The 17,615-nt window shown below is 44.0% G+C and overlaps 1 protein-coding gene across 1 annotated transcript in view; it reads right to left on the minus strand.

The window, feature by feature from the left end:
- The window catches only part of PAPPA (pappalysin 1), a 250,226-nt gene extending 236,128 nt beyond the window's left edge, over positions 1-14,098 (minus strand). Inside the window, exon 1 of the mRNA XM_034928930.4 lies at positions 11,093-14,098. Within this exon, the coding sequence (XP_034784821.1) occupies positions 11,093-11,507 (415 nt within the window). The 5' untranslated portion in view covers positions 11,508-14,098. The remainder of the gene's footprint in view (positions 1-11,092) is intronic.
- Between the last annotated feature and the right edge of the window lie 3,517 nt (positions 14,099-17,615).

The following is a 17,615-nucleotide window of genomic DNA, read 5'->3' on the forward strand; positions in this document are numbered from 1 at the left end:
AGTAAAGAAAGTGATAATTATAGAACCAGGTGCATTTGGGGGAATTTCAAATAATTCAGATTTTATTGAAGAGCTTTTAGCTAGGGATGACAGAGTCAGATTTGCATTCTGGACAGATGTGACTGTTGGATGTTGGCGGGCAGGTTGAAGGGGGTGCAGGGATTGAATTTCAGAGAAGTGGGCATTATAATACTAGGGAAATAGTCACAGCAAGAAATAAAGAGGATTTAAGGTACAGAGAAGAGAGTTTGTCTATAAACATTATAAGGAAGCAGGAGAGTCAGGAATTGATGACTGATTGAATATGGTAGATGATGTAATGTAGAGTGGGTGACACCAACCAAGATGAGGATGCAAGGAATTTTGGAGGAAAGATGATTGTTTCGGAAGTGTGGAGTTTGTAGAACGTGCTAACATTTCCAGTAGACAGGTGGATCTGTGAGTCTGGAGCCCAGTGGAGTCTGGACAAATAACGACCATTAGTAGACAGATGGGTAATTAATCTATGGGAAAGGGTGTAAAGTCAGGAGACAAGTGGACCCAGACCTGGCTTAAGACTTTAAAGTATCTACCAATGGAGGATCTACCAATGTAGAAGTAACATTCTAAGTTGTTTGCTTTGTGACACAAAGCTTTTGGGCAGTCATGCAAGAGTATTTACCAGTGGAAGAGTAACATTTTAAGATGTTATCAGTCAATGGTACTCGTCTTTACCCAGCTTGGTCACTGACTTGGATAAGCCACTTTCCTCATCAACCCTCAGTCCCTCATCTATGAAATAAATGGCTTGGATGAGTCCTTGGACTTTGACACACCTTGTTTCTTTGGACTTAAATGAAGTTTACTTCACAAAACTGAGTATCACATTTATCAATGTTTTATGTTTTCTGCCTGGGTGCCTTGCATCTTAAGATTAGCCTATTAACACAGCCTTCTCTCTTCCTTCATCAGCCTCTGAGCTGAAAGATCTGCAGTCACACTGGGGAAAATAACTCCCTCCATACAAATGCATTTGGCCACATTCTGCCGAGCCACCTTTCAGATTCATAGAGCAACAGGAATGGATATGGGACAGGCATAGGAATGACTTCTTGATTACAAGGATAATAGGTACAGGTTGGACCACTGGCTTCCTAAACACACAAGGCTATAACAGGGCTCAGCAACTAGTGGTACGCTGCCCCTACTCACATACTTCGATATTCCAAGTTGTTACTGACCAGCTTTTATGTCTTAGCTTCCTCCAAGTGGGTTGGAATCTGAGACCTGAGCAGGGTTCTCTACAATCTAAAGTAGAAGAGGGGAACCTCTTATATTCTTCCAAGTTCTGTGGACCCTGGGTTTGTGGCAAATAATACCAAAAAACAAACACATTTTCTTTATCTTGTTTGGAGAAAAATCCAAGTGGTCAAAGCAAATAAGCTGGGTATGAGGAGTAGGAAGAGAGAGAAGAAGGAAGGAGTTGAGAGGAAGCTGGATATACTTCAGAGATGACAGTTCCAGGGATCCTCTGAAGGAAAATAGTCTGGAAAATGATGACAGACTCCAGAGTTTTGGTATTTTAATTCACTGAGTTATCTGATTAAAATGATTAGCAATACTAAAAGGCCGGTGGTCTATTCCAAAGTCCAGGAATTTGTCTGGAATGGCCTTTATATCCTAAGAAATTACAAAATATGAACATGCTAGCATTCACCCAGTAAGTGATGACTGGGAGTCACTCAGCAAGTTTTCTGGATATTTGTGGGGGCTAGCATTAGTTATATTATTAATAGGACAGATTCCAGCTATCAGGAAGTACCAATATTCCCCAAATAATGTCTTCAGTCAGTCTTAGAAATTCTACCACTGGTACATTGCTTTGTGACACAAAGCTTTCTGGGAAGTCCTAAAAGAGTATCCACCAATGGAGCAGTAACATTCCAAGTTGTTACCAGTCAATGGTACTTAGCAAGAAGGTGTACCATCTTCTTTTTTCCCCAGTGTTGCTGAGGTGTGGAAGCCGAAAATGTGTCCACACTTGGCCCCTGAGGGTGACAGGCACAGGCACCACCTAGTGGAGGAAAATACACCAGAAAAGGAAGAAAACTGGAACTATTGCCAACTTCACAGTTTTGTCTGAGGACAGCCTTGATGAGGATTATAGAATCCTAGGAAGTGTCTGTAGAAGTGTCTTTAGTGCAAATAATCCCTACAGTACCACAAAGTTCAGATGTGAAAACTGGTTCTGAGAGGGAGAGTGACTTGCGTAAAGTCACACAGCAAACTAGTGCTAGAACTGACATCTCCTAGCTCAAAGCATTGCTCCTCCTTTTGCGATACACCGTGGCCTTCTCCAGAGAGCCTCAGGCCTGCTCATAGGTCTCTTCTTCAAAGCTACTCTCATGATGGCCTCCCTTGACCACTCTTTTCATATCCCACTCCTCTCTCCTCCTGCATCCCCACTCCCACACAGCATTCCTAGACTTCCTTCTCAACTTTTTCTTTACAAACATTCACCTGACATTATGGGATATATATGCTTATTCATTTATAGTCTGTCTCCACCTTCTCCCCAACACCCACTGCCCAGAATATAAACTCCCTGAGGGCGGAGATGTTTCTCTCTTTTGTTGACTGGTCTGTCCTCAAGGCCTAAAACTGTACCCAGCACAGAGCAGAAACTCAAAAAATAGTTGTTGCATGCTTGGGCAGGAAATAGACAAATTTTACCTGGTCTCTTGTTCTTTGTCTGCATTTCTGAGATTTTTTTTACAATGAGCATGCACTATTTTTTTAAATGACACAATAATGTGTTTATCTTGTTAGCCTTTCATTTTAGTTGTTTAAATTTTTAATTTTTCTATGTTAAGATGACAGCAATAACTCTTTCCTGAGTTGTAAGGGAGGAAAAGGCAATTCCTGGCTTTGCCAAAAGAGATAAGTATGTCTAACTCCTAGAGTTATTGAGATTATTAGAAATAATGCGTGGCAATGGCTGGCACACATAATACTGATATGAGTTAACGTTTGCTGGGTTACCGCATGGTCTAGATTCCATTACTAAGCATTTTCCACATGGAGGCCCAGTTAATCTTCAAAACAACCCTATGAAGTAACAGCTAGTATTATCTGCACTTTACAGAGGGGAAAAGTGAAGCTTGGAGATACTAAGTAACTTGCCCAAGGTCACACAACCAGCAGGTGCAATAGTCAGGGTTTGACCAGGCAGTTTGATTCCTGAGTCCTGTGATCAACCATTGCAAAATACTTCCTCAGTAAACATATGCTCCTGCAGGTCGCTGCCCCAGGCCTCTAGAAGGCTCTAGAATTGCTCTCCAGGTAGTTAGGGATGGAGAGAAATAAGGAACCAGAAAAACGAGAACTAAGGGTATGTGGACCTGTGAGTATATGAGTATGTGTGTGTGTATCGTCACAGTACTTCTGGGCCTGTCACAATCACTAACAGATCCCATGAAATTCTCATAAACAGAGCCAAAGATGCTAAACGTTTCACAATATGTAGGGCAGTCCCATACAGCAAATAATTTTCTCACTCAAAAGCTTCTTATTGCAGAGCAAGCCTCCACTTGCCCCTTCTCCATGCTCCTCCTAAGGCTCCCCTCATCACTTTTATTCCCCTCGAGTTCTCCCTGGATAATCATTTTCACTTGAGTTTGCAAGTGTACAGAGAGGAGGGGATGGGGAGCTCCTCAGATCTGAAGCCTGGGCTGTGTCACGACTTTCAGCTAATCTTTGTGCGACCTTGGGGGAGTCCCTAACCCTCTCTAAGCGGTGGTCTCCGTATTTGCAAACCTTTCAGGTCACAGAACACGCAGGGAACTGAGACTTCACTTCCTCCTGTGGCTCTCAAACACTTTTAGTATTTTTAACTTTTTATTATGGAAATCTTCAATCACACACCACAGCATGAACAAAAATGTATTAAAGCTCCAAGGTTTCATCACTTGGTTTCAACAATTGTTATCAGTTTGCTAATCTCTCACCAACCACTACCCCCAGAACCTTTTTTTTTTTTTTTTTTCTGGAGCTTTTTAAACAAATAAACAAACAAAATAGACAAAACATAATTTTACCCACAAGTACTTCAGTATGCATTTCTAACAAATTAGGATCTTTAAAAAAACATAACAACAATATCATATCACACTATCAAGATTAACAATAACTCCTCAATGTCAGTCCAAATCCATTTAAACTCTTTGTAATGGAGGAACATATTCCTTTAAACATAAGCTTGTAGAATCACACAATTTAAGTGGAATAAGGTGAAGGGAAGGAGAGAGGCAGAGTCCTGCCTTTCACCCTTGTCCCAGAAGCGCCCTACGATTGCAGGGCACAGTTTGAAAGTCGCTGTTTTACCCCTGACCCTCCTTTTGCATCCTGAGAACACTGAGGTCCAGAGAGAAGCGGTAAATGGTCAAGGTCATAAAGCAGTAAGTGGCAGGATTTGGCAGACTTATGAAGTCCCAACATCAAAGAACTCCAGTGAGGTCACAGGCATGAAAAGGTTTGCTAACTCCATCACTGTTTATCATCTACAGTGTGAATGATGATAATAAAAGCACCTTTCCAGGAATGACCTTGATTGCACTAATCCCTCACATCTCTCACTTTCTAGCTCCTCCTAACCATGCTGACCCGTGCACTGTGGTCTGACCTCAGCCAACAGCTTCTCCTGGCATTGTCTCACCTGGTCCCATGACAGCCCATGAGATGGGGACATTGAGAGTAACCATCCCCCAAACCCTCTCCCCTGAGGCCCCAGTGGTTAAGTCAGAGACCACAGGTCACACAGCTTAGAGGAAGCCAAACCAGGACCTGAACTCTGACCTCCTAATTCCCACTTACAGATCTTCAAACAAGCCAAGGAACTTACAAGTCAGTTCTCAGCTGCTGATGTCAGAATCACAGTTGAGCATTTCCAGTAACTGCACCAAGGCAAGAAGCAGAGCTCTTACTGCAGTAAGAAGAAAGTTAGGAGAACCTTAGGGAAAGGGAACTAAGTTCTAGAGAAGGGGCAGCTGGTGCGGAGAGAAATAGATACCTATTGGATTCCCGAGCCCTCAGCCACAGGTAGATAAGATACAGGTTGCCCAAAGAGGGAGTCCTCTAGTACCTGGAGATTTTCTCTTTTCCTCATTGGAGACACCTGCAGCCAGTGCTGGTTTCAGAGGGATCTCAAGGTGAGGAGTTTTGAAGTAATAGGAACACACATCTTTCTAAAGGACTAGCCCAGGGCAAAGTGAATGGTGAATGCCTTAGAGCTGAGCTTCCCTTTCTTATAATCCTTCCTGTTCAAAGAGGCTTCTCTCTCCAAAACTCCGAGAGATTCATTTGACATCAGGTGCATCCTGTGAAGATGGGGACCACCATGGTTCCACACAGGAATGGCACTGGAAAAAATGAAATGTCAGGACCTGTGGCACCCAGGGGTTTGGAGTGAACAGAGGAATTCAGCATGGAAGAGGGGTCCTTCAGAGCTGGGGCACCGGAACTTCCCCAAATGCTTAGCTACTACCCAGCTCAGTAAGCAGGGAACATCGTTTACCCTTTGGGCCTCTGCAGAACAAGGGGATGTCAGACTACATCAGTAATTATTTTCACTAGTGGTCCTTCAACATTACCTGAGAAGGCTTTGGGAAACACCCGTTCCCAGGCCAACCCCAGACCCACAACATCAGAATCCTTGGGGTGCAGCCTGGGCAGAAGGATGTTTTAAAAGCTGGTTATTCCAGGTGCAGCCAGGAATGGGAAGTGCTGGACCAAATGATCTCTCAGACCATTTAGAGGGGATCATCTGTGAATACAGTTTAATTTTGTGTGACCCTGGTCCTCAACTTTCCTGTTGCACAGTGAGCTGTTTGACCCAGATGATCACTGAGTTCATGTCCAGGCTGGCCATACACAACCCACACTCCCGAGTTCCATATCTCTGGACCTTGATTTTGCCTTCCTCTGTGCAGGGAAAAATGGGAGGTGCTTTCCCAGGTTTCACAGCCTTTATCACTTCTATTTGTTCTCTGAGTGGCAGCTCAATGGAAGGTGAGAGTTTGAGGAGCACCTGGGGAAGGAGCAAGAGGCCGACAGTAGATCTGTGTGGCTTCCTTTTCTGGAGGTGCTTGCTCTCTCTGAATGCTAACTTGTTTTCCTGTTTAAAGGTCTCAGTGGTTCTGGGCCTCCTTTGGCTCTTATTACAGAGGGGTAATCCTAGCATGTCAAAGAGGAGAAGATCAAATTGAAAGAAAGGTATTTGAAGGAGTCTAATTGTTCCCCAAGATACATTATCTACTCTAGAGAGACTCCCCAGCAACTCAAGAGGGGAAGCCTTACAAACAGGCCCCACTGTTTGAAAGCCAAAGCCGCAAACTGGAAAAAGAGATGCAGCTACTTCCTAGATCCGGTTACCCTTGACTGAGTCTCTAATAAAATTTGACACTGCACTGGGTACTTTTTGCATGTTTATTTCATTGAACTATCCTGATGTCATTATGCCCATTTTACAGATAAGTAAACCAAGGAAGAGATGGATGAAGTGACTTGACTCAAATTACACAGCATGTAAGAGAAATTCCAAGCCTGTCTGTCTGATAATTTGATGTGAAAAGAAAAACAGATCTGCCAGGTCTCATGCAGGGCTTCAGTTGAGATTTATATCCATTTCTCACCCTCTTCGATCTGTAGGTATATGGTTGACACATAGAGATGCAGAAAGGAATGGAAATGTTCCACAGAAAGGTAAAGGAAGAGAATGTGAATCATTTCTTCTCTCTGCAAAAAGACTGCTGACAGAGGAAACGAGGACTTGGGTTCACATCTAGGCTCTCTCCACTGAGAACCTGTGGGACTTTAGACCAAGTCATTTCAACTCTCTGAAACTCAGATTTCTCCTTTGTGAAGTACAGGCGACGATACACACTTCTCAGGGTAGTTGTGAGGGCAAAACATGCTGGCACAAGGAAAGTGCCCAGCATCACCAAGGAAGCACCCAGGTAGAGTTGGATTTCTTCATACCTTCAAGTGTTCCCCAGTCCAGAAAGCCAAGACTGAGATATTTGGAAAATCATGTCTAATAAGAATGAAGTTTGTTGAGCACCTACTACATACCAAGTCCCGTTTTAAGTACCCTCCACGTCCAAGTTCTGTTAGCATTTACACAGCTCTATGATACAGGTACTTGTGCCATCATCACTCTGTACATGAGGAAGGTGAATGAAGTCCAGAGAAGTCAACTAGCTTGATTGCCCAAGGTCACACAGTTAGTTAGGGGCAGAGATTCCACATAGGTAACCTGGCTACTAAAACTGAGTTCTAACTATTACAATATTCTAGATCCCAGGTAGGACTACAGATATTGGGGAAAAGCCTTGTTAATATATGGACTCCTAGCCATATACTTAAACCCAGCCTTCACTGTTACAGCAATGCTGAAGTGGAGAAAATGTGGGTACTCTTTTTTGAGGGTTGGGTGGATACTAGGAAGTGGGGGTGCAGAAGGGAAGGAAAAAAAGATTCTTGGGAGTAACCAGCACACTTAATCCAGTCCAACCATTAGAACAAAAGAAAAAAGGCTGGCAAGCAGAGGTGCTGGATGGGATTCAGGTAAATCCTTTTCTCCTTCTGAGCAGGAATTCCGAATCACTAAGGCAAGGGGAGTGGGACAGGGGTGGGAGGAGGGCAGTACTTGTGGGGTCCACATTTCACTTATCTAACAGGTCAGGAGAAACTTTAACAAGATTAACTGCTGCTCAAGGCCTCTGCTCGATGGAGCAAATTGAGTCTTTTGTTTTCCTTTTCTTTCAAACTGGAGGGGTGTTGGGGGGGCAGTTGGGGATGAGGAACAGGGGTCTGGTTCCTCCTGCCTGGTGTGGTACAAAAGCAAAGGGATGTGTCAGAAACAACCCCTCATCCCCTGACTTGAAAGGGAGCCCAAATTGCTATGCATGAAGGCTGAAGGCTGTGTGTGGGTGGTGGGTCCGTGTGGGGTGAGAGGTGATGGTGTTTATGAGACACATTCTCTCAGCGGTGCAGGGGGCAAGGCCTGGAAGTCAGATGCCAGGGATTAAATCCTAGTTCCTGCCGCTGAGGAGCTGTGTCATCCAGCACACACCCCTCCCCTCTCTGTGTGTCTCTCTCCCCATTCGGCCAAAAGGGAAACTGGCTTGGGTAACCTCTGAGGACCCTTTTCACAGTAGCCTTAAAGGATTCTTCAATCCTAAAGACCATCCACTGATGGACCCTCCAGAGAATCCTACACATAGGCACTTTCTAACTTTGGCTTTGTTTTTGCCTGCATAAGCCTTCCCTTTTTTTATGTATTAGTATATATATTTTTCTCCTTTCCTTTCAGAAAAATAAAAGGCATGTTTTCTGAGCTTCAGAAGCAAACTGCTCCTTCGCTCCTTCCCCCTGTCTCTCCGAGCGCCTGTCTGAACTGGTGTCAGTGAAGTTTGAACCGGGGCAGAAATAGCATCCCGGGCGGATCTGGGAGCATAGCCCGCCTACCAGGAGCGGCAAGGCCTGCCTCTGCCAGACGACAGACCCGGTTAACAGCACCGTAAAATTAGACCTTTACGAAACCCAATTGAATCCTGCAGCAAAGAGTGATGTAAGGCAGCCTGGCCTGACAGCAAGACAGCAACTCTCTGCCTGAAATAGCAGCGCGGTCCCTGCTGAGCGATGACTGCTCTCTCAAGATAGGTGACCAGGGATTCCTAGGAAAGTGGCAACGCCCAGCCAGAGAAAGCCAGCAGAGGTCAGGCAGCAAACTGGGCACCTGAGGTCGCCGCGAGAGGGTGAGCCTTCGCACCCGATCCTTGCTGCCCACCTCGGTCCTGGCTCTCCCAGCCCAAACTTACACGAAGGAGGGAGCTGAAAAAGTACTTCTGCAAAGAACCTCTGTTTGTTTGCTTTTTAATTCAAGGAGAAGCAGGTTCTTTTTAGTCCAACAGCCTGTACCATGTGGAGGATATGCAGAATGAGTCTTTTCTGGCTCAGAGCCAGGTGTTTACACGCCGCCAAATCTGGCTCCAACTCAACTAGGGGAGGGAAAAGAAATCCACCAGAATCCTCAGGGGAAAAGCTCCTGGCTTTCTGGTGCTACACGACAGCAGTGCTTATTTATTTATTTTATTTTTTTCGTTTTGAGAGGAATGTTATTTCTACACATAAAATGGACCAGGCATTTTATACAAGCAATAATAACCTAACGCCCCCCATCCAATTAAAGTATTTTACTGCAACAATCTTTGTGTGAGAGAGTGAATGAGTGCTCAAGAGAATGTGTGTGAAGAGAGGCTCCTTGTCTGAATTATAGACATTTATAAAGCAGTCTCCTGTGGAATCCCAGGTGTTATATATATATATATATATATACACATATATATATATACACACACACGTATTTATGTAGACACACTTACATAGTTAAAATGCATTCACTACCCTTTCACTGATGATGCCTGCATAACCCTGTGCTCTCCTCTCTCCAGGGAATGCCTTCCAAATCACTGGTACTAGGTAAAGACTAGGAAAAACCAGACCTACAGATTAAAAAAAAAAAAAAAAATCACCTCCAAGCAGCAGTCTCTTTGCTTTTTCACATGTTTGGAAAGAGAAGTCAACATACTACAGCTCTAAATTATCACCATCGTCATTATTATTATGGATAACGTTTCCTCTGTTCCAAATTAGACCCTCCTCTGGGCAAATAGGGCTTGCGAGTTAAAAGTGAATGAGTTCAGTCTCCTTCTTCTTCCCGGAGGAAAAAAAAAAAGGAAAAATAGCATGCGATGACGTCAGTTGTGGGTTGTTGGGGGGAATCACTGTATCGCTCTCCTTTGATAGCTGGAAAGCGGGGGCTTCGGGAGACGTATTCTTGGGATAGCAGCAGAGTGTGGGTCTCCTAAAGGGGTCTTCATGTCAACTGGATAGTCAGTGCTACATCTGTGAAAGTCCAAGCCATGGAAAGACAGGAAGAAGCAGAACTGCCCAAAGAGCTCACAGCTTTCCCTTCTAAGAAAGTGTGTATGTGTGAGGGGGTGGGATCGCAAAACGCCTTCACACGTTTCCTGGCTGCAGTGAAGGGGGAACCCCTACTCTCACTTTAAGACTTCCCAGGACATGGCAAGATTGTTTGTGCAGAAAGGGAATCTCCCAGACAGAAAAGGCAAAACTTTCCTCCTCTCTTCCAGCGCCGCCCCCACCTCCGCTCCCCAGTTTTATTAAAGGCATTTCCAGAGATTCATTTAGAGGGGGGAAAATGGATGCTGGAGCATTTCTAAGGTTTGCAATCCTCGCAAAGTGTCCGATTTCACTATAGGCTTTGCTGTGGAACAGCGAAGGGGAGAGAGAGGGAGGTTGAGGAGGGAGAACTCAAATTCATTACGGGCTCATAAAGTCCCATATGAGAAAAGCGCCCCGTTTCGCAGCCGCGTCTGGGGAACGCTGGCGGGGTATGCGTTAGGAAGGTCTCGTCCCAGCCCCGAGTGACAGGCAATGGGCTTTAAAAGCTAGGACATGGGATGGCGTGGAGTGGGTGAGGGTGAGTCCCAGAGGCAGGCTTCAATCAGTGAGCAACTTTGGGGCACTTCGAGGACTTCTAAGTCCTGGCGATTACAACAACCTTGCCCTTGCCGGCTTTCAGGGGAATGGGGCCTAATGAAGGGGAGTTACCCCCATTAAAACGTCAAAGAAATCAACGGTCCCCAAGTCTCCTTTCACATGCATCTCAATTGGGTCATCCTCCCTTTCATCCCAAAAGGAGAGAGTGCATCTGACCATTCGGAGCACGGGTTACGTGCCCTAGGCTCCGGGAACCAGCCCTCACTGGCCGAGGGTCCGCGGGGCCGCCAGGAGGGCTCCCCAGGTTCCTCCCAGGGATGGAGCAGCTACGCCTTCCGAGTGTGCCCATTCCACCGATGGGGCAAAGTGAGGCTCTCAGCTCGTCCGGATGTCTCTGCGCCGCTCGCGGGGCAGCTCCCGCACAGACACGCCCGCAAGCCCCCGACCCGCCCGCCACCCGCGCCCAGACACCCGCGAGCCTCTGGGGCCGCAGGGACGGTGCAGCGCCCGCCGAGGCGCCCTCACCTACCTGTGATCACTGCCGGAGACCTCTGGCCCCCCTCCGCTCGCAGCCACACTTGCAGCGTGAACGCGTCCCGGGGCAGCTCGAGGTCGGCCCGGAGGCGCAGCTGCTCGCCTCGCCCGCTGAAATAGAGCGCCCGGCTCGGCGGGCTCGGCTCCTCGGTGGCGCCCCTCGCCTCCCGCTGCTGCCGCCGCCGGGGGACGCGCACGGCTTCCCAGGCACCGCCCGGCGGCGGCGGCGGCGGCGGCGAGGCGCGGCGGCCGCGGGCCGCCCGGGTGGCGCAGGTGGCCGGGCCGGCGGCGGGGCGCGGGGGTCGGCCGGCCCGCGGGTCTCTCCGGGCCCGGCGGGGACGCTCGGCCAGCCCGCAGCCCAGCGCGGCGCTCAGCAGCCCCAGGTGCAGCACCCAACTCCAGAGCCGCATGTCCGACGGTTCCCCCCGCCCCCCCTTCGCCCCTGCACCGCCACCCGGAGCTGCCAGCTTTGGGAGCCTCGGCGCCTCGACTTTCTTCGCTTCTTCACCCTTCTTGGGCGAGCCCCCCCTTCCACTTGCTTTTTTCTTTTCTTTCTCGCTTTCCTCCTCAAGGTGTGTGCTCCACTCTCCCCACCTTTGAAAAATACAGCCCAACTCCTCCTGGTTGGCAATTAATTTCTCTCCCCGCTCCTTTATCTGCCTTATTTTCCCCCTAACAGCTGGTTGCCTTCCTCCTTGTTTTATTTCATTTTATTTTATATGATTTCTCGCTCCAAAAAAAAGCTCCTCTTAAGACTGATCCGCTGAATTCCCTCCCCCCAAAAGATGCTCTAATTTATTTATTTTTTGCGTCCTTTATAACACAAGCCACAGCCCCCTTCTCCCCCCCCCCAGTCCCCCCTCCCCTCCCTCCTTCTTCTCAAAATGAAAGGAAAGAGGGGGAAAAAATCCCTCAGAAGATGAGTAAACAAGCGTATGCTAATCTGCTCCCCAGCGCTCCACCTTCCCAATTGAATGAGTCCCTGTTAAAACTGCGGGGATCATGACTAATCAATCAGTTTGGAGAGGCCGAGCTATCCAGCTTTCCTTCACTTTGCCGTTTGCCTCCTTTCCTTCGCTCCCGCTTCTCCACCCCCTCCTTTTCTCTCTCTCTCTTTTTTTTTTTTTAAGAAGACAATCTTAAAGTAACAATTTAATGAAATTCTGTACACACCCCCTTACGGTCCTCCCAGCTCTCATTCCTGCTCAAAACACACATTCCTGTTTTTGTTTTGTTTTGCTTGCTTTTTTTCCCTCCCTCACTTCCCCCACTTATTATTATTATTTCTGATGGCAGGAGAAAAATCTGTCTCTTCTCTTAGGATCCCCTTTGCACTTTGCTGGTAAACCTCATCCTTTTCTGTAGCACATAAAGAGTCTTGAAACTTGATTCTTAGATTTTTTTTTTTAATTCTCTCTCTCTCTCTGTCTCTCCCTCCCTCCCTCTCCCTCTCTTTCTCTTTTTCTCACTCTCTCCCTTACTCTTCTCTTCCCGCTTCCTCTCCCTTTACCTCTTTCCCTCTTCTTTTCCCTCTTTTTTTTTTTTTTGCTTCCCCTGTCCTTTTCCCTCTCAGAATTTCCTTAAAGTTGTACGATGATGAACCATTCCCCTCTTTTCTGAGCCCCCAGATAAGGCTGGCTTCAGCTAACCCAAATGTTTCCAAAGTTCTTATGGAATCATCACAAGAAAATAGAAGAAAGGCACTGTCCAGGACATCTGCCTTTCAGAAGCTGTAGTCCTAGTACAACTGGGTCTCTGAATTTCCCCGAATACTCTTTAAAATACTCTGTTGGTCATTAGAAATTATTTTAATTTTATAAGAAGAAAATGAGAGAAAAATATTAATTTGCCTAATTTTTTCAACTTAAGCAATTCAGGTCCTCTGAAATTGTTAAAGTCACAGGTAAGGATCTGACCATTTGCTGCTTTGTAGGTCTGTTTTTGAACTGGGACATACATGTAATATATTTTTTTCTTCTTTTTTCCCCCTCTTTATAGAACTCAAAAGCTCCCCCTTATGGCAAAACAGATCTTCTTTTATTTTGTCCAAGTGTTTAATAAGTCAAAACGTGTTAGCAATGGTGGATTACAAGCTATTAATTACCAATCTATTCCAATAAGCTAGTGATAAAAATACTCTGTGTGAAGTTTGCATGTGAATAGCGTGCTGAGAGCCTGCGATGAAATTAACTCCACTAAATTGTAACTTTCTTCTTCAATTGCTCTTATCTTCCGAGCTGCTCCAGATCTTTCTTGAGAGCTGGGAACATTGCTACACGCTTCAGGAAGAGAGAAAACCAGGGAAGAATGTTTGTTGGCGAAAGTATGACGATTTGTCGGATGAGCAAATGACTCAGACATCCCCTCTATGAAAGCTGGAATGCGATATATGCAAAGATTATGGAAGCTTTCTGAAAATGGGAGATCTCAGATTCATACCTTCCTAGTTTAGAAAGAAGTTGCTGAATAGTCTTAGACTAAGAACGTTTGAACTCTGTTTCTGTAGTCATAAAATGAAAATAGCACAATAACCTAAATGTGTTTCCAGAGACTGGCTGGAGGAAAGAAAATCTTGGGTGCACAATGTCATGAATAAAGAATTTGCCTAAGCAAATCTTTGACTTTTTGCAACTCCAAGTCATCTGTAAAAGGTTGCCATTGGATAAAAAGAGAGCTATGTTGAACAACATAAATTGTATCATTCAAAATCCCCCTTCCTCTCCAATAGAGGTTGGACCATGACTACTGATTTACTTCAGTTGTGGCGATTAGGCATTTAGAAACTGCATGTCTTCCAGGGGGATTTCAAGTCATTGTATACAATAATTTTGAATATTCCTAGACAACTGGGAATTATTCAATTCTCAGACCAGCAGTGGGAGCACAAGATTTTTACTTCTCATTTCCTACTCCCTCCAACACATATCAGTTCTCTGGCCTTGAGTAAGTCACTTCATTTCTCTTCCCTTCCACTTCCTTACCTTTAAAATGGGAATATCTACTTGGCAAATTTATTTTGAGGACAAGATATGCTCTGGGGTATAATCTTTTGTAAACAATAAAAATGATATATGAATACCGTTTGTTCTATTGTTGTTGTCAAAGACAAAGTGCTCCTCAGGTTCTTAAAGACAAACAAGAATTGAGGAGGCCAAGTTATTTCTCTCCTGTAGGAGGCAGGAAAACGAAGGGATAACGAAGTTCATGTCTTATGGGTCCTTGAACTCCTTGATCTCTGTCCTCAAATGCATTGGGATCATTTGGCAAGACATTTCACTCATCCATTCATTAAACATACATTTACTATTTGTTTCCATCTGTCTTGGAAGCCATTCTAACTCTTTATGCATATATGTATGTATGCATTTGCTTGTTTTTAATTGAGTGCATAAAATTAGATGGAATTTAATTCTTGGTTCATGACCCACCCTAATCCTTGATCTGTGACTGACATTCATATATATATGTATATATAAAAGACCTTCATATATATATATATACACACACACATATGTATATATATATATAATGTATCATGTACTGCTATCCCTTTTTTACTACAACACTTGATCTTTTATGGATGTGTTCCCTCTCTTTTAATCATTTTTAGTAGAAGAGCAATCGTTTGAATGTCAGATGACTCAGGATCTTATTCTGCTTTGTGTAGGATCTTTAGATCTCATTCTGTTCTAATGTAAAATGAAAAAACTGGAATCAAATATTCTTAAGATCACTTCCAGATTTGAAATATAATGTAGCCTCTAATTATCGGAGTAAGGCAACAATTCCCATCTAGTCATCCAATATTCAGTTAGTTTCCTTCCTTCCAGCCCTCCTCCCCAGGGACTCCCTTAAGTTCCTGAGGATTTTTTCCTAAAAGGTACTTTGACTCTGTTTCTTCGCTCTTATGATATACTCCTTCAGTGTTCATTTTGTTTGGTAATTACTAAAAGCATTTTTCCAGAAAGGACATAAGATTCTACTGGAAGTTAGAAAAGTAACATCAAAGTGGAGCCCTAAAGATTGAGACTGATTTGAATGTGGGTAAGGGTGGTTAAAAGTACATCTCAGAGTCACCCTGACCTGGGTTCCTATGACTCTCAGCAAGTTGCTTAATTTCTCTGAGTCTCTGTGACCTTACCATGGAGTTGTCATGAGGATTAGATTAGTGTGTTGCATGACATAGTAGGTGCTCAATAAATAAGTACCCTCTTTTCATTTCCACAGATCTAATTTTTAATGGCCCTTTGAGCTTTTTTTCTCAGCTTTTCTCTGGAGCCAGAGCCCTATGTACTTCTTATGTCAAGCCAGATGGATAATTCTCGTCTTAGAATTCCTAAAGCAAGCATCGTCTGTCTCACAGAATCTGGAACTCACTGAGATAGGATCTCCCATTGTTCTTAGTGTAGTGTCCTGCTTATATCTTTCCTCCAAGATTAGAATTCTTGAAGGGTGAAGACCTTTAAAGGCAAGAATCTTCAAGGGCCAGTTCTGTCACCTGCTCAGAGAATCTTCAACTGACTGCACCCCTCCCCGAGCAGCCTGAAGGGCTCCCTCCTCTGGGCCCTTGTAGAACTGCTTCTGAATTTCTACCGGCACACCCTCAAAGCAAACTCTCAGGCAAATTATATATTGGCATGCTTCTTTTTTCCATTTGGGTCAGAGACTGTTGCATTCATATTTGTTCTTTCCCAACTGCCTAGCTCAGTGCTGTGCATAAAGATGTTTGTCCACAACCCCTGTTGAATTTAAGTGTATATATTTATATATGTTGTATAGCTTCTTTATTTTCTCCTGTGGTACCAATCATGGTGCTATGAGTCTATTAGTTTCTTAATAAACAATTAATTTAATTTCTTTGTTTTCTCTGCCTCAGTTTTCCCAGATGATGCATCTGTGAACACCCTGACAGATATAGTTCATCAGTTGCTCAAGTGAAGGTCACTAAAAAGAATGTAGGCTTTGGAGTAGAATAAATTGGGTTCAAATCCTATCTTTGCTAAATAACAATTATAATAACAGCTTACGTTGATTGAGTATGCACGGTGTTCCAAGCAATATGTAAGTGCTTTTTATTGGAACGATCTCATCTAATCCTTATAACAAACTTACAGAAGAGATCTAATAATCATCCCATTTTACAGGAGAAAAAAAAACAACACTGAACTGGAGAGACTAAATAAATAATGGAGAGCTCAGCCAATCCAAATCTAGCACTCTGTGTACTAGCTCAAGGGGATAGGAAAAATCACTTAACCTTTTGAATCTCATTTTTCATTTTTATGGATTTCATGGGGTTATCTGGAAGATTAAATAAGACGCGGATATCATGTTGCACAGTGATGAGTGCATATGTCAGTGGTGTTGGATAAACATTAACTTTTTTACTTCCCCCCAACAGTAGTTTAGTTGTATTAATTTAACATATATACTAGAGTTGACACTTGTAATAATTACACCAGCAGTCATAATAACTCCCTCATATTAAGCACCCACTATGTGTTGGACCCTGTACTAAGGTTTTAACTTCACAAGACTAGGAGGTAAGTCTGAACCCAGTTTATCTGAATTGCCCAGCAGTTTCTATCTGTCCTTCTGCCTTCTTAAATCATATGAAAAATAAATTTACCCACAGCCCAGAGTAGTTTTGAGAATCTCCAAGATCCTTCGGAAACAAAAATTAATACGGTGATTTACTTATTGCTGTTCGGAGTTTAGAGCTGCACAGAAAGAAAGCTGGTGATCAGATTGTTTGCCTGAGCTGGAGGTAGGGGGTTGGGAGTCAGGGACCTCTGAGGCTAGAAGTGAAGACGGTGACCTCAGGATGTTTTCCTCTGTATGTTTTTGAAATTTTTGTGTCCAATAGTGGTTGGCTTAGAATCAACTAGGGTTCTCTCTTAACCTTCCTGCAGGTTTAAGACTAGGAAACTAACAGAAACGTCTGCATTGCAACCCTGGTCCTTTGACTCATGCCAAGGTGCCCTATTTTGTTAGTCTCAGGTGCCCAAGGCATTTCTTATGTATAGAATTTTAATTAAAGATGAAGACCACTAATTTACATTGCATGCTTTAAAAAAATTTAAAAAGGCATATTATTTTATAAATTTCATTTATTATTCCTTTAGTAATAATAATTAGCTATGATTTAGTGTGACAGACACTATTCTGATTGGTTACATATATTTAATTTTACATTAATTTAATCCTCAAATTATAATCTGTAATGTTTCTTTTCTTCAATTTTTCAGATTAAAAAAAATGAAGCTGAAAATAATGAGATTTTTAAAAAGTTGGTGAGATTCCATGACACATTTGAACCAAGGCTATCTCTCTCCAAAGTTCACATTCTTAGCTGTTTGGCTGGCCTGCCTCTAATCCACCTTTAATCTTGCTATTGTTTTAAATTTTAATCAGGAAAGTATCTCGATAATCCCCTGGAAGAGGAAGCTTTGAGAGAAATCAGAAATGGGCCATGGTGGGCGTTCTCTTCATTCAGTACATGTTGCAGTGTTTTGTTG

This window comes from Pan paniscus, chromosome 11 (genome assembly GCF_029289425.2).
Source record: "Pan paniscus chromosome 11, NHGRI_mPanPan1-v2.0_pri, whole genome shotgun sequence".
NCBI classification, from domain to species: domain Eukaryota; kingdom Metazoa; phylum Chordata; class Mammalia; order Primates; family Hominidae; genus Pan; species Pan paniscus.